The sequence below is a fragment of the Spermophilus citellus genome, assembly GCF_964194105.1.
Source record: "Spermophilus citellus genome assembly, chromosome: 15".
NCBI classification, from domain to species: domain Eukaryota; kingdom Metazoa; phylum Chordata; class Mammalia; order Rodentia; family Sciuridae; genus Spermophilus; species Spermophilus citellus.
In genome coordinates this window covers 72,389,589-72,411,612 of record NC_138195.1, presented here as the reverse complement: position 1 = coordinate 72,411,612, position 22,024 = coordinate 72,389,589, and the positions used below count along the sequence as shown (strand labels likewise).

The window sequence follows — 22,024 nt, the reverse complement described above, 5'->3', positions numbered from 1 at the left end:
AAAACATAAGCTGTATGGAACAAAATAAATATAAAAGTTGTGTTACCCAATAGGAAAGTCCAGCAAGTTTAATTAAAGAAAGATTAAGCCTTTCTTTTTAATGGGTGGACATATTAGCTAGGCATAGCCAAACTCTCCTGCAGGGCAGTAATCAGCAGCTGGTTAGGAATGTGCATGGTACTAATTTCAAAACAAACAAAGGGAAACAGGGAGAAGCGGGGGCCACCTGCCTGATAGTAAGCAGAAATACATGCCCCCTGTTCACACGGATGCTGGAAAAATGACCAAAGAAACAGGAATGTTGTTGACCTCTGTGGATGGAGAACTATCCTAGTTTGCTAAGAAAAGCTCACGGTCCTTCAGGCTTTTGACCTAATACATTCTATAGAAGATGAATGTGTTCTAGCCTCAGCTTTTGAGACCCTGCAAACTCCATACTCCAGGAGGACACAGGAAGGTACAAAAGACGCCGCCCCCTTGCTGACCCGAGAATTCCAGGCCAGCAGTGCAGGTGGGATGGGGCAGGTGACATTAAGGATGCCTGTTATTCTCCCTTTCTGTGTTCCTGAATCCTTTCCCAGCTTTCCGAGCTCTTTCTGTACCTACAGTGGCTTATGCTTTCCTGAATGGCTCACTGTTGATCAGAGAACCTTAGTCTCAGGGCTCCAAGGAAAATGAGAAGCAGATTTGTCCACACAGAGGGAGCAGACCAGGCCAGCCAGCTTGCGCAGGGTCGGGGAGGCAAATCAGGAGAATGAAAAGGAAACATGCAGAATTACCTGGAGAACCTGCTGCTAACAACTCTGTTCTGCTGACAACAAAGGTACGAGACAGGGACAAAGGAACTGAAAAAATGGAGAAAAACAGGGTGAGACCATATTGAAAGGCAAGAAGGGAGATCTCTGTAATCAAGGGACAGGAGTGGACACCTGTTCTACTGATAGGAGCATTCAATCACAGAAATGCAAAAGCCACGTAACATGACAAACAAAGCCCACACTGCTTTCCAGGAAGAGGTACCGGGGAGGCTTCAGTCAGGAGAAATCCTATTCACATGCTCCCTGACTCGCCTAGAAATCTCTTAAGCCAATAATACCGAATCAAGGTTTGCAGCCCCCAAACATGCTACTGCTAAGGACCTCATCACAAATAGCCACCCAAAAAGGGAGCCCAACTGATCAACCAAGAGGATGGCCGAGCCGCACCCAATACTTATTCAGCGCACAGCCCACAGCGCTCGTTTCTGTGGTAAGTAATTAATTATTCAATTCATTGACATTCTCGGTGAGTCTTTTTTGACCTGATGCTTTGCACTGCTTTGGAATAATTTCAAATTTCAAAATAGAGGAAACTGAATAAAGCATTTCAAGCCCAGATTTCCTGAGCATGGCTGATCAAGGTCATGCTCATTGCCACTTACTCGGAGGGGGAGCTGCGGTCCCATCGACACACAATGTTGGGCACATCTTGAAAACCAAGGATTGTAGGTTTTTTCCAGACAGCTAACTTTAATAAATAGAGACAGGCATCTCTTTATCTTGAAGTGCCTGCACTAAATGTATCCCTCAATGAATATACAAAATTCCAGACAGCTAGATGTACAGTCGAGTACAACACTAGGCTTCGGAATAAGTGAAATACTGTTAATAAACTTCCCTTCTTTATTGATAGCTTCAAACTAGGCGAGGGAGGATATTGCCACCCCAGGGCCTTGCTAGTGAACGGGTACTCTTCACTTCCTCTTCTGAATGAGATTTGTCCCTAAAATGTGGTTCAATATGCACTGGGCTAATATTTAGGTTTAGAGAACCAGCAATCAATGAAAGAGCACAGGTGGGGCTTCTTTCTTTTCAAAGTCACCATACAGATCTGGTTCTGCTAACCTGAGGCTAATCTGAGGCTGGCTGCCAAAAGTAGTCACAATGACAACATCTTTCTCTTACAAGACATTTCTGCTCATGTTGTAAAGGTCACAGCACACTTGTGGAACCACCACTGCCTTCTATCCTAATAATCACAGGGGGAAATATTACCATATTTCTTCAACAATGAGGAAGCCAAGGACCTGTCCCAATGTCATATAGTCTATAATGATGGAACCGTGGCTATATGAACCCAGGTCTTCTCATGTCTGGTTAAAAGCCTCTCTCACACAAGCTAACAGTGAAAATAGAAGATCACCTTCAAGTTTACCACAGACACACCTACTAACTAGGGTCAGAAAGGCCTGTGTTCATACTGGGTGTCTGTCAGCAGTTGGTCAATGCCTGTGGCCCTCATAGACTTGCATGGGACAGTGAGGAGATGCATCTGGGCCAAAGGAAGTTTAGAACTTTGAGAGACATGCGACAGTGCCCTGGTTTTCTACAGTGCCCTGTAACATCCTTGGGCCCCTCAGACTGCCGGCTGGCACAGTAGATAGAGACAAACATCACAAAAACAGACTTGTCTGGAGATGTCCTCTCCCTTTTTTAAGAGTGTCTTTCAAAAGTGACAGTCATCTTTTTAGGTTGGGTTATTTTTAGGTTGAGGTCCGTTTCCCAAGACAGTCTACCATTTGGCATTTGGGCCACAAGGTGGCACTCCGGCACCTGTCTACCTGCTGACCTGCTCCAGCCAGAGCAAGGCTGCCAGTGAATGCCCTCCATGGCAAATGCAGAGGTGCACTCAAGACCCATCCAAGGTGAGCAAGCACACCAGGTATGTCCGTGTTCATGCCCTGCTAGGACTGGGGCAGCTTTATAGCATCTTGGAATCTTTTGCACGGAGCTCTTGGTTAATCTACCATGGCATACCCACCCCCATATTAGCTGGCCAACTCAAAAGGCCTGCTCTCTAGATGAGGAGAAGTGGCCGTAGGCTGCAGATATCAACAACCTTGTTCATTCTCAGAAAGATGCAAATAAGAACTTCCAGAGTAGCTAACATTTTGAAGTCTCCAGTGTTAGGTGGAGAGTGACTGGAACCTCACAGAACAGGCAGGGGTGTGACTGGTACAACCCTCTGGGAACTATTGGGCAGTGTCCACCTGAGCTGAAGAAGCACGTAGGCCATGACAAGCAGTTCCACTTCAGCACACACACGTTTACCAAAGACACGGTCAGGAAGGTTCCGCACACAGTTCAAGTAGCCCCAAACAGGAAAGGACACCACCAGTGTCCATCAGCTGTAGAGTCTCACAATGGAATACTACAATGCAGCAAGAAGAAACATATACAAGCACACACAAGGACCACAGACCAGGGTGACAAGCACGACACCGAGGGGGAGAAGCAGAGCTCCAGAGTACATTTGTATAATTCCATTTATACAAAGCTCAAGATGGTAGTTGCTTTGGGGGGACAGTGACTCAGGAAGCCTGAGGGGGCTTCTGTGAGGTGGGTGACACTCTGTCTCGACCTCGATGCTAGACTACACAGGTGTGTTCAGTGTGTGAAACTCACAAAAGTGTATACTATGATTAACATCAATAAAAAGTTCAGAAAGTAAGTAAATAAAGTCAATCGGCAGGTACTGAGAGAAAGCTGCTGCAGAAGGGCAGGACTGCCTAAAGCAAGGCCCCGCCTAGGAAGCAAGATCCAAACTCACCTGGAGAGGCTGTGAGGGCCATGACGCCATAGTACGAGAAAGCGCTTGCTTCAAACTTCATCCCCTCCTTCCCAGCTTCCACTTCCACTTTCCCCTGTGGAAAGAAAAGGGGTGGTTAAGTCTGGCCGAGTGAGTCTATATGCACAGTTGACACAAAATTTGGTCCTTCCTCAGGCTTTTTTTAAAATTCCTTTCCCAATGATCCCAAGGAAGCTTCAGACAATTTTTCTCATGTTGAAGAGGGGGTTAATTCATCTTTAATAGGAAAACCAGATTTGGATGGTTATGTGCAGGTGGTAATAAAGTGTGACAGTTACTATCTGCGAGTCCACTTAATATTCTCCAGCATCCTTAGTTCTTGGGCTCTTTGAGAGCCCTCCAGTAACAAAAAGATGGTGCTATTGCTCCATCAGTGAGAAAAACACTGAGCTGGTGCTCAGTGTGGCTGCCCAAGCTGTCCTACAGGACCCAGAGTCGGGGTAGAATCCAGCTCAAGGGCCAGTATGGTTTGTGGCCATGGATCAAAGTCCTGGACAGAACCACTCCAATCTCATAAACCCTATGTCCTGAGTAACTGAGCAGAGACCTAACAGGCCAGCTCCCTGGGGGGACTTCGGCACATGGACCTTCTCCTCATCATCTTGGAAAAGTGCCTAGAGTCTCCTTCCATTGGAACAGAACTCCCTTTGCCTCCCCTAACTTTTCCCCTGGTTTCTCTTTCTCCAACTTGTCTGCAACCTTTCTCTCCATCGTTACCACTTCTGTGGGGAAGACTGCACCTTATCCTTCCCCCAAAGCCCCGAAGCCACCATAATCCTTCCAGGGGAGGTGCCCCACATGAGTTTCCTGGCCTATGCAATGTTCTCAATGAGTCTCACTCCTAGATGACCCAGCCAAGTGTCAGAACGTCTTGCTCACATTACCTATGGCTGCCTCTTCAGGGAGCAGGCATCTCGACAGTACGTTCTTTACAAGGGGTTAACAAATGTTAAGTACCATTTGTCGAAAAGCAACTGTGCTAACACCTCATGATGTTTTGTTAATCCAGTTAAGGCTCGTAACTCTATGAATCAGACACAATTATCTCTCTCTCTTATAAATCAGGAGAAAGGGGCTTATATTTAGTGGTCAAATAACATGCTACACATGCCATCAACTATTATGAACCCCATTATTCTGATCACACTGTATTAAATTATCTTACATTAAATTCTCAATTATAGAAGTTCTTTCTTAGATTCCTTCTTCAGGAGGAAGACTAACTGTGCCCCTCTCTCAGGTTTTTCTTCACTCTATGGAAATACTTGTTTTTACTAGTCCTAGACAATTCTCTTGCTGTAAGAAAGGAACTTAAAATTACAAAATTACACACATCTTTTTTTTTTCCAGTGCTGGTGATTAAACCTTGGGCCCTATAACCCAACACCTCAACCCACAATTTTAAATCAACCTGCAAATAAGTGGATGCTGAAAACCCTTGCCATGCAGGTAGGGCCCCACAGAGGGCACTGTGGAGCCCATGGGAAGACAGCCTTGGCCCTCTAAACAGCTTATAGTCCTATGGGTAGAGGACAGCAGGGAAGACCAATGAGCGAGCCAATAAACAAAAGCACTATGGGAAAAGGACAAGAAGAATATAAGGGAGTTCAGAGGAAAAACACTTTTTATTCTCGATAAAGACACATTTTATACACAGGAAAGAAAAATATAAGGATGAGCAGGATCTGGTTGAACCGAGAGAAGGGAATGGCATGAAGGAAGGTTGGAGGCAGGTGACAGACGCCAGGCCGGAGGCTGTGCGAGGGAGAAGGGGAGAGGAGGCTGGAGAGCAGCTTGGTGAGCAGCTCAGACCACTGGGCTCCAGGAATAACGACTAGGGCAGGTGGGTTCTAGGGCAGGTGGGCTCTAGGGCAGGTGGGCTCTAGGGCAGGTGGGTTCCTGGGCAGAGGAACATGGTTTCAGGAAGGTCTAGACAGGCTAGGGTGGTGGCCCTTAAGCTGGAAAGAGATTGTGATGAGAGAAACTATGGGTCAAGAACAAACAGAACTTCGTGAAACTGCCAGGGAGAGGACAGTTGGGAGGGAGTGAGAGGGAGTCATCGGAACAGAGGCCGAGCCACGCGAGAAGGCCTCTGGAGAGCTGCTCTAGCGGCGAGGCTGGGAGGAGAGGAAGACTCCAGTCCAGAAAGAGGCCTTCTGAAGAGGCTCCAAAGACACGAAGAAGCTCGGGGGAGATCAGAACTGTGGATAGAGACCCAGGAGTGGAGGAGAGCAGGCAAACAGGCAGAGAAAAGGACCAGCCCCAGACCCTGACCCAGAGGACCAGAAACCAAAGTGGGACTGGAGAAGCCAGGGGCAGAAGAGAGGCCCGACGAGGGTCTCATCACAGTGTGGCCGGGGGTTCGTGATAAAGTTGGGTCAGCAGCATGAATGAGCACAGGGAGGCCAAGGAGAGCAGTGGAGCTGATGAGGGAGTCGCTGGTGGCCCTCAAGGTTATTTCCATCGTACAGAGAAGAAAGGAATCAGCAGGCTGAAGGTGGAACTGGCAGCAGCGTGGAGTGGATCAAGGGAAGGGTGCTCAGGACCCAGGGGCATGTACGATCAGTGTGGAGAAGAGGGGCTGATGGGGAGCAAAAGCTGGGTGGCAGGAAGAATGGGATGCAGGGCTCAGTGACTGCTGCCAAGGCAGGCAGGGCCCCCCAGAGAGGAGGGAAGACAAGGCAGGAACAGAGATGGCATTCAGAGATGATGAGCAATAAAACAGAAGTGCCTGATGGCCTGTCAGTCCAGACTACTTATCCATCTCTTCCTGGACTAACCCAGGATTTTGCATCAGAGTTAATATGTACATACTTGCTCTCGGGAAACCTGTCTTTGTAGTCTGGGATCTCAAGAGTGGCTGCAGGACCATGTCTACCTGAACTTCTACACAGAGAGTCAAATACAACAGGGCCTCACAGTCTGCAGTGGGTCTGGTGGTTTGTTTTTACAAGCTCCAGGCCATGTGTGTTCTGAATCTCTGCAAGTGGGTGTCAGTTCACATTTTTTTGTGTGTGACAAACTATCAGAACCAGCAAGGCAACAGTCACAATCAGAACAGGACTGAGGAATAGCAGTGGGCCTATCTCCTGGAAAGGAACCTTACCTGGGGCAGAACTCACAGTACGTACTGGGGCCGGAAGTTCTTCCTACTTAACCCAGGGCGAAGATGCCCAAGTCCAACCTCCAGCTCCCACTCCGAAGCACCAAATTAACTAGTATGGGGTGTAACTTTGGCACTAGGATTTTTTAAAAGTCCTCTAGGTGATTTTAGCAAGTAGCAAAGTTTGGGAGTCCCCGACTGCAGGCTGCAGGTGAATAATGGCCCCAGCTCCAGAAATTATATTCCCTGACCTCTCAAGAGACTTGCAAAAAAGGCACAGGGGCTGTGGGTCTGCTAATTAAACAAGGTCAGCTGAAGATCAGAGCACAAGGGCTGGGGTTGTGGCTCAGCGGTAGAGTGCTTGCCTCACATGCGTGAGGCACTGGGTTTGATCCTCAGCACCACATAAATAAATAAAGGTATTTGCCCATCTGCAACTAAAAAAAAGTCTTTAAAAAAAATCAGAGCACAAAATCATAGTCATCTCAGAGGATGTCAAATGTCATCCTATGTCTATCAAGACAGGGCCCCAGGCAGGGGAGGATCAGCCATCTTCCTTCTAGAAGCTGCTGAGTCCAGATCATCATGCTATAGGATGAGGGGCACAGATGCACTAGGTTGGTGGCTCCTAAACATTTGGGTTCTGAGAATTAGTAAAACACTCCTCTACCCCCAATGGGGGTATTTCATTATCTTCTGTTACCATCATTTCATAAACGATCAGATATTTTAACCCCACAGATTTAGAAAACATAATTTCAGAATAATAGGACTTCAAACCGAATATATCCAACTTTTTGAAAAACTCATTGTAACCATCTTTTTCTCATTTTGGTGAAAACTGCTATAGTATCAGCACATAGGAACAACCACACTACATTAATTTTATTCCACTTATAGAATCATGATAGATGAAAGGACCCCTGCAGTCTCTCAGCTCTAGCCATCTATGACCCTGCAACTGCACGAGCTTTAACAACTGCCAGCCCGGTGCCCTCTCCAAAGGGTCGAGCTCTTCTGACAGGCAAGTTTTAGGGAGATCCTGGAAACACATTTTTTATTCATTAGTGTGTGTCAGTGGCTCCAAAAAGAGATCTTTTTCAAATAACCCCACCATAGGCAGACTAGGGCCATCCCCCTGATGAAATGGCTTGTCCAGCTCAAAATCAATTAGGTGTCTTCTCAGATAACTTCTTCCACACATAAGGAGCAGCATATTGATTTTACTTTTGAAATATTCATAAATTGACTATTATAATAAAAAAAATCAGGACAGGACATAATGAATGCTAGGCATTCCCAGAGGGAACTAGGGCTTTCTGTTTGAAAACTGACAAACTAGAAAATCTCACAATGCCAAGCAGAGCTGGCTTCCCAAGTAAAAATCCTAGCACAGAATCCTACCTTCCTGTGGATGAAGGTCTTGGACAACCTCTTCTCAAACTTTCTAAGCATCCACATGTCCTACAGCGTCTGCTCCTGTCACTGGCCTTAGAGTGTGGTTCTACGCTGTCCTAGCAGGTGCAGCCCAAGTGCCGTGGAGCAGAGACATGAGTGGTCAGTTGGCCAGACTGTTGCAGACGACTTTCTCAGGTACCCCAGGACCCCTGCTCACCCTCAAGTGCAGATTTTTAGATTTTGTCTCACTTTTGTCTTTCAGATCACTATCATAGAGCATCCCATGGGGCTTGCCAGGGGCACAAATGTGAAGTGGTCACCAGCAGTTCCAACAAGAGGGGAAGTACCACCCAAAGGTGTCTGTGGCTTTCCATCCAGAACTGCAGATGTAGGCCTAGTGTTCCAAGTTTGCTTCATAAGATTTACTTTTTAAATTTTGGAAGTTAACATGGTGGCACCTGCCTATCATCTCAGCTACCTGGGAGGATGAAGTAAGAGGAGTACAATGTTCAAGGCAAGAAGATCCTGAGTTTGTGACTAGCCCCGGCAACTTAGCAAGACCCCATCTCAAAATATTTAAAAGGGGTTAGCGATAAAGTTCAATGATAGAGTGTCTTGGGTTCCATCCCAATCCCCATAACTGGAAAAAAATATATATACACACACATGTGTATGTTATTTATGCATGTACATATTCTGCTAGTCAAAAATTTAATTTATATATATTTTCAGCCATCTAGTTGACCATCTTCTAACAAAGTGCTTATAAATACACTGGCACCAAGTTGTACAAATTTTTTAAAAATAGTGTTAATGCTGGGTGTCCCAGTTATATTTTTCTTTAAAATAGGTGTATTATCTGTACTTGGCTCAAGATTGCAGATCCATTCCTACACACCCTGCCCTTCAAAAATAACACCCTGGCATTCAAAAATGCCAATACTGAAGGTTTAAATTCTCCCAATAACAAGTTAAACCACATAGTTTTGTCAAGAGCCATATGAATTACAAGATGCCACCTGCCATCTCCACAAAAAAACAATAATCATTTTAAGAAAAATATCTTTTGAATCCATGTCAGAAGCTCTGAAAGAGTGTGGAGAGGCAGGTGATAAAAGAAAAAATTATATTAATCTGAAGCATGAAATCAACAAGAAAAAGTAACTTCAGGAAAATATAAATAAATATATATATATATATATATATATATATATATATATATATATATATGTCAATTGGCAAAGAAAATGTTTTCCCATCATCTCTTTTTTAAGTTTGTTTTATTATTTTTATTATTTTTATTTATTTTTAGTTGTAGATGGACACAATACCTTTATTTTATTTATTCATTTATTTTTTAAATATTTATTTTTTACTTGTAGTTGGACACAATACCTTTATATATTTATTTTTATGTGGTGCTGAGGATCAAACCCAGGGCCTCACACATGCTAGATAAGGGCTCTGCCACTGAGCCACAACCCCAGCCCCATCATCTCTTATGTTTACAAAAATAATAATTTGGTCATGTGCTGTGGAAAAGCAATCATACTATCTTTCATTTGATTATACAGACATTTTACTCCTCAAACGACCACTGAGCCCTTCGTTATAAAACACCAACTGTGGAAGTTATCCAGTGATCTATTATATTTTGTCCATTTTTATTAAGAAAACAATTTACTGAAGTTATATGCCCATGCAATTCTTTTTACTTGACATATTTGGGGGGTGTACCAGGGATTGAACCCAGGGGCACCTGGCTACTGAGCCACATCCCTAGCCCTATTTTATATTTTATTTAGAGACAGGGTCTCACTGAGTTGCTTAGTGCCTCGCCATTGCTGAGGCTGGCTTTGAACTCAGCCTTCCAAGCCGCTGGGATTACAGGCCTGTGCCACTGTGCCTGGCACTTGACATACTTTTGCATGTGCTTTCTGCTTTTATACTACCTAGTGGTGCCTCATTATGATATCTCAGAGTTTGATTAGTTATTGAGCATGTGAACTATTTCTATTTTATAATATATTTGATTGTATATCTATATATTTGCATAGATATAGCTTTGTAAAACAATGGTTTATTTAGATGTGAGACTGCTAACTTAAAAAAAAAAAACCTTTCAGATTCTTAAGAGAGAGTGAGAGAGGGGAGAGAGAGAGAGAGAGAATTTTTAAATATTTATTATTTTTTAGTTCTCGGCGGACACAACATCTTTGTTTGTATGTGGTGCCGAGGATCGAACCCGGGCCGCACGCATGCCAGGCGAGCGCGCTACCGCTTGAGCCACATCCCCAGCCCAAGAATCTGAAAGGTTGATAGAACTTTTTCTGTATACTATTTAGAGTTTGGTTTTTTTTTAAAAAGTTTTTTTTTTTTTTAATAGGTAGACACAATGTCTTTATTTTACTTTACATGGTGCTGAGGATCAAACCCAGTGCCTCACAGGCATGCTAGGCGCGTGCTCTACCTCTGAGCCACAACCCCAGCTCAAGATTTTTGCTTTCTAAAATCAACAGTGGATGCTTAATTTAGTTGCCTTTCTGATATTTATTGATACAAGCATAACAATTTTTTACTACTTTAATTAATGTGGCATATTTTGATTTTGTTGGTTTTATAACCTTTCATTCTAAAATAAACTCAATTCAGTCACCATCACAATGAGTAACTCTTTGGGTATATTGTTACTATCTATGATCTTTTTATTCAAAAGTTCTATATCAATGTTAAAAAGTGACACTGAACCATAATATTATGTTTTAGAATTAAGCCCATATTATAAAGAACGCATTTGACTATCATATCATCTTGTTCTATGATACAGAAACATTGAGTTCTTCAAAGTTTGATTTTTTTTCCCTATCAAATCCTTTATTCCAGCTGCTTTTTTCAGAAACAAGAGAACTTTTTTCATCTTTAATCACACTAATTATGAAAGACAATATTGATTTTGTTAATTTTTCTCTTTTGGTAGCACTGAACCCAGAGCCCCATTGACACTAGGTGAGTGCTCTACCACCAAGCTGCATCTTCAGCCCCAGTTTTGGTAATCTTTTTTTTTGGTGCTGGCGATCAATCATGCATGCGAGGCAAGCACCAACGTATATCCCCAGCCCTGCAGTTTTGGTTATCTTTTAAAAGAACCAAATCTTGGGTGGTGCACACCTGTAATCCCAACAACTTGGAAGGCTAAGCAGAAGGATCACAAGTTCATGACCAGCCTTAGCAACTTAGCAAGCCCTTATCTCAAAATAAAAAATATAGCTCAGTTGGTAGAGTGATTCCCTTGAATGCACAAGGCCTTGGGTTCAATCCCCAGTGCCACAAAAATAGATAGATAGATAGATAGATAGATAGATAGATAGATAGATGATAGATAGATAGATAGATAGGACTAGAGAGATAGCTCAGTCGTAAAGAACCCATGGGTTCAATCCCCAGTGCCACAAAAATAGATAGATACATAGATAGATAGATAGATAGATAGATACATAGATAGATAGATAGATAGATAGATAGATACATAGATAGATAGATAGATAGATAGGACTAGAGATATAGCTCAGTCGTAAAGAACCCATGGGTTCAATTCCCAGTCCCTTTATTATTAATATTACTAATAAAATGGGCTGGGGTTGTGGATCAGTGATAGAGTGCATGCCTAGCATGTGTGAGGTTATATAAATAAATAAAACAAAGGTCCATCAACAACTAAAAAAACATTTAAAAATTTAAAAAAATAAATAAAATCAACATTTGGTTTTCCTATCAGTTATAGGTTTTATTTTTTAGTTTTTTTTTGTGTGTGTGTGGGGGGGCACCTTAAGTTTTGAGAGGAAGGAGAGTATCTAATTGTCTTTACAGCATGATAATGCCCTGAGGGCTTTCCTCAAGGAGAAAATTGGAATGTTTCTTTTTTTTTTTAACTAATTTACTTATTTTTATTTGTTCTACTTAGTTGTACATGACAGCAGAATGCATTTCGATTAATCTTACACAAATGGAGCACAACATTTCAATTCTCTGGTTGTACACGACGTAGAGACACCATTTGTGCAATCATCCATGTACCTACAGTAATAATGTCCATCTCATTCCATCATCTTTCCTACCCTCACGACCCCCCCTACTTTTATTTTTTTAGTTTATTTTTATTTTTATTTTATTATTTAATTTGTTATTTTATTGCTTTGTCCTTTTGCAACATAATTTTTTTTATTTAAGTACTTAAAATTTCTTAAAACTGAATAAATGGCATTACATTACTTAATAGTCTTTTATGGTATACTATGTATTTTAAGATATTCTATATATTTTCTCCCTAATTCAGTTGCCATTAATTCTAATATTTAATAATTATCTTTTTAAATAGGTAGCACATGCCCACAGTAAACAGCTCAACCTCCACAGTGAGAAACACCCCCTTCAACTCTACTCCCCCCTCCAGGCCTCGTCCCAAAAGGAGACAATTACAACCAGCACCTTTCAAGAAATTTCAATATATTTATGTTTGTGTGAAAGAAAAGTCTAGGATTTTTTTCATTCACACAAACAAGAACAAGTTATACACACCCACGGTGCCTCAAATATAAACCTACATAAGAAAGTTTATCACAATTTTAACACAGGTAACTACTTTTTGATTATGCTTTTATTCCTAATTTCATTATGCTCCATGCAAGAAGTTTTATGAAATTCCTATGTTTTTGTATTTATTAGAGTGTACACTGTGACACAGTAAATGATCAATTTTTATGAAAGAGTGCACAAATATTTTTACAATATATTTCTCTGGCTTTTTTTGTTTTATTTTCTTCAAATCTATTCTTTTACTAGTTATGAGATTTAAAACTACTATATAACTTTTCTTGGTATGCTTGCTCTTTTATGATGGTGGAAAAACATCTTTACTGAGATGCCTCAAAAAAGTAGGGATGGAACCATCATAAGACTCGGCTTGGTATTTTCCCCAAAGATCTGAAATTGGGATACTACAGCGATAACAGCCACCGTATCAACGTTTATAGTACTACGATTCACAATAGCTAAATTATGGAATCAATCCAGGTGCCTGTCACTAGAGGACTGGATTCAGAAATCATCTCAGGGGCTGGGGTTGTGGCTCAGCAGTAGAGCGCTCACCTCGAATGTGTGAGACCCTGGGTTCGATCCTCAGCACCACATAAAAATAAATAAGTGAAATAAAGGTATTGTGTGTCCAACTACAACTAAAAAATAAACATTAAAAAGAAATCATCCTATCTATCTATCTATCTACCTATCTATCTATACATACACAGAGTTCTACTCGGCTATAAAAATAATGAAATTGTGGCATCTGCCGGTACACAGATAGAAATGGAGAACATTATGCTAAGTGAAATAAGCCAAACTCAGAAATCAGAAATCAAATGTTTTCTCTCATATGCAGAAGCTAGAGTAAAGTAAAGGAGGAGGAAAGGATAGGATAACAAAGAACCAATCAAATATAAATTAATAGGCAAGTGAAAGAAAGTCTAGTAGAGAAGGAGAAGTGGGGGAGGACAGGGAGGGAAAAGGGGAGCTCATGAGCTGTAATCAATTTCCATGCATGTGTGAGTCTGTTGGGATGGACCCAACTACTACGTATAACTATAAAGCTCTAATATAAAAAAAACTCCAAAGTTGTGTTCCTCACCATTTCTACATTTACATATATTTTGTTAGGTTATTTAAGGCATATATTGACAATTTAGCTTGAAAATCTACATTTCTATTTAAAACTTGAAGTTTTAGCCTTTTTATGTATGCGTGGTAGGAGAACTTTGTATTATGTAATTTACAATACATTCTTTTAATTAAGTTTATTCAAACCATTTTCTTTGACTAAATTATACTTTATTTCATCTAGGGCTTAAACTAAAAAATGATGATTCTATGTACAATTAGAGTCACAATGTCAATTACTTAAGACATTTTTCTAGAGTCAAAGGGGATACTCTGTTATTTTCTGGGTTGTTTGTGTGAAAGAAAAGTCTAGGGTTTTTTCATTCACACAAACAAGAACAAGTTATATACACCCACGGTGCCTCAAATATAAACCTACATAAGAAAGTTTATCACAATTTTAACACGGGTAACTGGCCAGTCTGCTAAAATCTAAAGATTAAATACCTCCACGGGCCTGTTCATCAAGCAATCAAAGTATTTATAACACCCCATGACACTGTCAGCTCAACAAACCTGTCAACTTACATAAATATTTAACAGGAGGAGATATTCAAATACTAGTACTTATACATAAACACCTTATCAAAAAATACATTTAAAAGACTTGCTTACAAATAGACAAGGATTATAAAGTTCCTTTCCTATAACATTTTAAGACCCATGGATTTATTTTATAGCAACAGAGCATTATCCAATCACAACTAAATAAAAGCTAACTACACAAAAATAGATAACAGAAAGCCACATTATTTGTTACTACTGAAATTCACAGTATCAATCCTCAAAATTCCTTTAAACAACAACATTTAACTATAACTCAGTTCTCTAGGCTTAGGGAATAGGTGAAATAAATGAAATATCCCCGCTCCCGTGCCCTCAGCTTTGAGCTTACAATATACAGAATAAAAGAAGAGTGAATGAATGAGGCTCAAGTTAGTAGATACTGAACTCATGAACCTGGAGACGGAAGCTGCTAAGAGTGGCACGCAATCAGCAATCCAGGGTGTCTTTCTACTCTTTCCTCCTGGTCCCAGATACCATGATCCTGCCCAGACGAGGGACACATCTGAACACAACACCTGGCAGAGTTTCTGACACCTACACATCTGAGAAGAGTTGTTTTCAAGTAAAAATGACTTTTTTTTTGATTCAGAAAGCTGGGGCCTTGCAGGACTCATATAAATTTTAGGTCCTACCAAGTACTAATTATATTCTTATAATCATGCTTTCACTTCATATCTAAGGAATAAGAAATATCAAAAAGCTTAAAGTGCTAGTATTCATGCATTGAAAAACTCAGATTTCCTGAGAAAGTGACTCGCCAATAAAGAGGTACAAGCTGGGCGCCTTAATCCCAGCAACTCAGGAGGCTGAAGCAGGAGGATCACAAATTCAGGCCACCCTCTTCAACTAGGTGAGGCTCTGTCTCAAAATAAAAAGGACCAGGGGTCAGCTCAGTGGTAAAGTGTCCTTGGGTTCAATCCCCAGTACCAAAAGAAATTAAAAATTTAAAATACAGAGGTATAAGAAGTCATGAAACCTGGGATTTTATTCACTGTGATATCCATCTTGGTCTCCATGCCACAGGCCGTGTGCTGCGCACTGAGATGTAACAAGGCCTCCTGTCAACTCCAGCACCCAAGCCCCACGGGGGTCAGAATGGATGGCCTTCCCCTTGGGTGGTGGATGGTGTTCTAATGAGAGGAACTAGTTACCACTGCCTGGAGATGCTGTCCTCCTTCCAACAGTTCCTCTGTCAGAGTCTATAGTTAGTATTAAGGATAAAAACAACTATAAATGGATTATTTTGATGGTGCTAATGGCTTGGTCACTATGTAAGGCCAAGTCCTCGTGAGGGATGAAAAAAGAAGAGAGGTTCCCAAGGAAGCCATGACAATAAGTTTCAAACACCCATTGGGATTTAGACAGGCACAGGTACTTTTCCAAACTCTTCAAAAAATACCAACAACCACATTCACCATCCTTCATTCAGCACGGAGCCTCAGCCATCACCAAGTGCCCTTCGGTGCTGGAAACTAAAGTAACAGTGGCACTGCTTCCCAGCAGGATTATTTTACAGACATGAAAACAGATGAAATTCTCCCCTAAACAAAAAGTTAGGACACCTTGACACCCATTCACCTCCACCAGGCCTCCTCAGATTGAAAAGGCGGGTGTTCAGTGAAGCAAACAACTGTTGAATAATTCCTCTGACCTGAAGAATGAGAACGAAGTAGTCTACAGGTCTGTTGCGCTGGTAGAGGTAGTACTCTGGGGCTTTCTTGTTCTTCTCATCATACTTCAGTTCCTGGATGACATTGGGGTGCTTTAGCAGCCTTAGAAGGATCTTCTCTGACATCTGGGATGGGCTAAATGCTTCTACTTCTACAGACATAAACACAACTTGACATTACACTTCAAATGGACGGAAAAGATCATGCTAGTAATTAAGGTGTTCAGATAGCAAGAATACTTGGCATCAAAGTGATACAACATGGGTGAACAAGGTTTCCGTCTGGTGATCCACTGGGGACAGATTACCTGGGAGAAATTAGAAAATGCTCCATTCTCAGGTTTGTTCCTTTTTAATCTTTCCTTTTCACCCTGTCATTGGGTTCGGTCTCATAAAAATGCCCTACGTTTCTGACATGGAAATGAAAACCCATCAGCAGCAGGCTCCTTGAGCGCCAGGAGGCCTCCAACAAGCAGGACAACCAGACTGTCCAAAGACAGCGGGAGGAGGAAGCCAAGGTCGGGCAGCGCCGAGGCGTGGGTTAGTACCGGTGCAGACACGGGCTCCCCTCCACTCTCCCGCGCAACTATCCTGCGATTCCGGGGACCACGGAGGGAGAGAGTCGGAATAAAAGCAAGGCCGTGCACACATCAACATGCACTCCAACTTGCCAAAAACCAAAAAAAAAAGGAATGTTGGTCAGCACTGACAGAGACAGGAGCTTTCTTTAAAATAACAAATGTCCAAATTACTGACTTGAGGGCGCTATTCCTGAAACTGGACTTTATGGTTTCTCAGAGGCAGAGTAGGATAACATTCAGCTTTAACGTGTGGTTCTTAAATGATGAGGACAATATTATCAGAATTAGAAGAAGAATAATAAGCAAGTTAAAGATATTGTTTATTTTTATTTATTTTTAAATTAGATGCTATATATGAGCTATAAATTCTGTATTCACTTCTGCGACTTTTTGGTAATAAAAAATACATAGCAGAAAATTTGGAAAATAGAGAAAAAGAGAAGAAAATAAAAATTATCTATAAGCCAACTACTTCGATAACCATTCAGAGCAATTTGGTGAGTATTTCTTTCCAGTGCTTTGCCTAGGCCTGTGTGCCTGTGTACGCGTGTCTGTGTACCACAGAAACACAACTGTGATCTTAATGTGCACATAGCTTTAGGTCCTGTTTTTTTCCCTCTTTACATTAAAGTCATGGACACCTTCCCATGTCATAAATGAGACTGTGAGCACTTCCATGTATCTGAAAGCGTAGGTAGCATTCCGCCACGTGGTTGCTGTTGGCCTTCTTTTCAAAATATTTTAAGTATACTGCATGCAGTTGAAAAGTACTGGCTGCCCATCTTGGAAACAGACGTCTTCTACAAGCCTCTGGGTACTTTCACATTTTCTCACACTTCCCCTGGCCAACAGAGCTCACCCTTCACCTAGGGAGCCATGTGGGGATGTGAGAGGGTTAGTCAGTCTCTTAAGTCCATTCAACCTTGACCTCTTGGGAGCAGTCAGTGCCGGCTGGGTTGGTGGCTTTAATAATGTGAACACTTGCCTCCTGGAATGGGCCCAAGTTAACAATCTGATTTGAAGAGGCCACCAAGAAATCCATGTCAAAGTCCTTAGAATTTCTGATTTCATCAAAACCATAAAAGATAGAGATTTAAGTCTGAGAACCTATGTTTCTTCTTTGCAAATCATAGCACCTGCGTTACCACTGATGTCCAACTGTTCTTCCAAGGCAAGCTGAAGAGAGAATTACTCAACTGTCCAATCAAACGAGCTGTGTCTGGTTTGCACTGTCAGCCTACTCCGCCAGCTGGCTGGCCCATGGACTTAGCTGGAAGGAGATGGCCTGGCCTACTGAACACATGCAGTGTGGCACTGACATTCATCCTTACCTTTCAGACCAATTTTAAGTTACTGGTCCACCCCTGGTAAATGTCTCAGAGGGTTCATGCCGACACTGAACACAGGAGAGGAGAGAATTTAAAGAGAAAAAAACAAAACAAAACAAAAAAACAAAAAAAAAAACAAAAAACAAAACACAAAAGTGGCATTACTTATCACCCCATTTCCCAGTCTCCACCCCCAGCCCCCCACTCAGTGCTGGTGAGAAACGGCTCCAGGGCTGGCAGCGATCTCAAACTGTGATAAGCGCACTTGCCTGTTGCTAGGAAACGGTGCATGGCCAGGAGAAGCTGCGGTGATATTTTAACCTTCATCTCGCTGTCTGTCTGCTTAAAGGCAGAAAAATCTTGCTTTCTTTCACGGTGGGCCACTTTCTTTTTCGTTCTGTTATCGGCTGAGGGAAGAATGAGAAAAGAAGGAAAATAAGGAAATACAGTCCTTTAGAACAGGGATCTTTTCAGATGGAAAAGACAAAGCACACCCGGAGGCCAGCCCCTGCAGGAGCGGACTCTCGGCTCCAAACACCACACAGGAGCAAGGGGCAAAGTCCCACCAAGTTGGCCTAGAGCACAGCCACCACATCAGACCTCATGAAGGTCGTCAGAGAGCCCTTATGTCAGACATGACGGGGCAGACAGGCACACATGGCCTCCCGAGACTCAATGACACCACCCTCCAGTGAAGAACTGCCACCTGGACACACACAAGGGACACTGTCTCTGCCCTTAAGAGGCCACCCCGCCTCAGAAGAAAGAAAATAACATACAAACAAAACCCCTCAGGAAACAAGAAAGTATTCACAAAACACTACTTTAATTAATATCTTTTGACTTCACTTCTACCACATGCCATGATTTCCTCAAGGTCAAGTGAACATGAAGAAGGTGATCCAGAACAGGGCCGAGCAAGCCTCCCCTGGAAAGGGCCAGGGAGTGCAGACCTGGGGCCCCGTGGGCTATACAGCTTCTGGTACAGGATCCACACTGCTGTACAGCAAATGAATGAGCACAGCTGGATGCCAACAAAATTTCAATTATGGACACAGAAATTTGAATTTCATTTAATTTCCACATCACAAAGTAATTATTCTTTACTTTTTCTTTCAACTTAAAAATGTGAAAAGCCCTTCTAAGCTTGCAGACCATACAAAAATAGGTGACAGGCAATCATGGACTATAGCTTGCCAACCCCAATCTAGAAGGCATTTTATGCCAAATTATTTTTTAAATTTTTTTCTCTGGACAAAGTAATGATCAAGGATAAAAAAAAAAAAAAAAAAAAAAAAACTGGCTTAAAGACAAGACCCTAATTTCTTGCTCCATCTCCAAGAACCATGAGTCACTTCATTGTCACTTCCTGCGCAGGGCCAGACAGATTGATTACAAGGCTTTTCGTGGGGAGAAGGCAATTGCATCTTATATGCTTTTCTTCTGTCTCAAATTCTTCTGAAAACCAGACATTATAGATCAACAATATACCTGAAATCACAAGTTCAGCACTGAGTACCATGCTGGGTACAAGTACTATAATGGGAAGGAACACTTCTGTAGGAAAGGAGTCCAATCCCAGATAAAAGAAGTTCAACTAATATTTCTATTAAACCAAAGTAGGTGAGATCTCATAAACACTGTAAGTTGTCTTTCTAATGACAAGAGGTTCCCTGGGAAAACACATAAGCATTCAGAGACACACTTAGTATTCATCAGCAGATTGGAAGGCAGGATGAAAAGAATGTAAACATGCAAATAACAACATTCTCTATTATGAGGCCTTGACTACTTTCCAAGTGTCAAAAGGATAAAGCAGACGTGGGAAAGTGTTTTCAAGAACTCTATACAGGTTATCAAGGATGGTGGAATGTGACGGACATCATTATCCAAAGTACATGTATGAAGACACGAGTTGGTGTTAACATACTTTATATACAACCAGAGATATGAAAAATTGTGTTCTATATGTATAACAAGAATTGTAATGCATTCTGCTGTCATTTATTTTAAAAAATCAATTTAAAAAACTCTATACAGTCATTTATGTATGATGTGTCAAAATGAATTCTACTGCCATGTATAACTAATTAGAAGAATTTTTAAAAGTAATAAAATGTATGGTTAAGGCCAGGAAAAAGAAAAAAACCAAAACTCTATACAGATGTGAAGGGAAAAATGGGTGCATTTTCAGAAGATGATGCCTCAACCCACTGGGACAGTTCATGTCCCCCTCCAAGCCACGTTTCAGAGCCAAGAGAATAAATAGAGCTAGATGTTCTCTCTACCCCATCCCAAGAGCCCCCAACCTCTTAGGCCTTAGGACCTCTTTGGCAATGACTCCTGGAAGACTGTCCCATTGCTAAGAGTGGGATGGGATGTCCTCTGTCCAGCAATTCAGTTGTACACTTGAATGAGACAGGAAGCAAGTGCAACATTTAGCCCAGGGTCAAGTCCAATGTCTGGACAAACAAGTTATGAATATTTTCCTACCCCTCCTGCTCTGATCTAAGCCCAAGGATCCTGAAACATGGAAATCTAATCAGCTATCATCCATCAATTTAACAAACCCTATTCACTTTTTAAATACATGAATTATAAGCTTAAGAAGAAACTGCAATTCATTTGAAAACAATTTGCCCAGGTGTATAAAATGAAAATTAAGAACAATGTAAAATACATTTGAAAACCAAGAGCAGAATTTCCTGTTTGGGGCAAGCAACATGCAGATTAATGGTCAAGAGAAGCTGGCTTTTCAAAGAACATTGCCACTCATCATTACAGAATTTGTCTCTTCTTCCCCCTTGACAAAGGGATGGGAATACACTGAGAGGTTGTACCCAGCCTACACACATCATGCTTAAGTATAAACAGAGGCGGACAACGTGGGAGAAGAAATGTCAGATGACTCACAAACAGCATGACAGAAAAAGCAATGGTTTTAGGAAATTACACTCAGATGATTCTACTCACTGTACAAATCTGTTTCATCTAGAATCTCAGATTTGATGATTTCTTCAATCACATCTTCTAAGGTGACAATTCCCAGAACTTCATAAAACGGATCCCCTTCTCCCTCATTGTTCACCCGCTGCACAATAGCCAGGTGAGATTTACCTTTAGAGAAGAGAAAAGAAAAAGTTGAAGGGCTGATTTTTTAGATTCCCTGAATGACATATGTGATTATTGTAAAAATGGTAGCAAATCTTTTGCAGCAAAAATGTCATACCAAATTATCAGAGTCTATATTTCTGTACTTGAAATTGGTGTGGAAACAAATGGAAAAGCTTCCCGAATCACTGAAAACATTAAGGTGGGACCAGTTTTGCACACACTGTCCTGCGCCACAGTCCTCTGCTCACTCAGGGATGTGTCTTCAGCGCTGGCAGCTCCTCCTCCAGAAAATCTTTCAAACTGTCACTCGAACAGAGCAGTTGTCTCTAAGTGTGGTCTGTGGACCTCCTAAAGGGTCCTCAAGACCCTTTGAAGGTTGATGAGGTCAAACTATTTTCCTAAGAATATTAAAATGTCATAGGCCTTTCCCCTCTTTTTATACTTGAATCAATGGCACAGAGGCACCTTGCTTAGCCCGGAGCCAGGCCACGGGAGTCCCCGGCACAAGTGGAAACTACTCACCACGACATGCTTCAAGAGAACAAAGAGTTCATTTCTCTTAAGAATGTTCTAAATAAAGCAGTACACATATTTACTCCATTAGATCTTGACCCTGAGTACATCTCTTTTAATATTCTACTTGACAAAATGGGAAGAATCATAAACATTCTGCTACATTCTGAATTACGATACCTGCTTTGAGGGATAGCACCTGTGTGACTGCTGCCAGCTGAACTGGCCACAATTTTCGTTTTTTTTTTTTTTTTTTTTTTTTAGTGCTGGGGATGGAACCCAGGGCCTTGCTCATGCCAGACAAGTGGTCTACCACTGAGCTAACCCCTCAGCCCAAGTCACTTTTTTTTTTTTAATATTTATTTATTTTTTTTTAGTTCTCGGCGGACACAACATCTTTGTTTGTATGTGGTGC

At 41.7% G+C, this 22,024-nt stretch overlaps 1 protein-coding gene across 3 annotated transcripts in view; it reads right to left on the bottom strand.

Annotated features, from left to right (window-relative positions):
- Window positions 1-22,024, bottom strand: part of CNNM2 (cyclin and CBS domain divalent metal cation transport mediator 2) — a 141,611-nt gene that overhangs the window by 9,333 nt on the left and 110,254 nt on the right. The window contains exons 2-6 of one of the 3 annotated variants that reach the window (XM_081267393.1): window positions 20,956-21,099; window positions 18,252-18,389; window positions 16,056-16,225; window positions 3,589-3,682; window positions 780-845 (exon numbers count right to left, since the gene is read on the bottom strand). In XM_081267393.1, coding sequence (XP_081123519.1) covers window positions 780-845; window positions 3,589-3,682; window positions 16,056-16,225; window positions 18,252-18,389; window positions 20,956-21,099 — 612 coding nt within the window. Of the gene's footprint in view, window positions 1-779; window positions 846-3,588; window positions 3,683-16,055; window positions 16,226-17,985; window positions 18,051-18,251; window positions 18,390-20,955; window positions 21,100-22,024 lie in introns of those variants that run through there. The other 2 variants (XM_081267394.1, XR_014018922.1) reach the window with 2 other exon arrangements.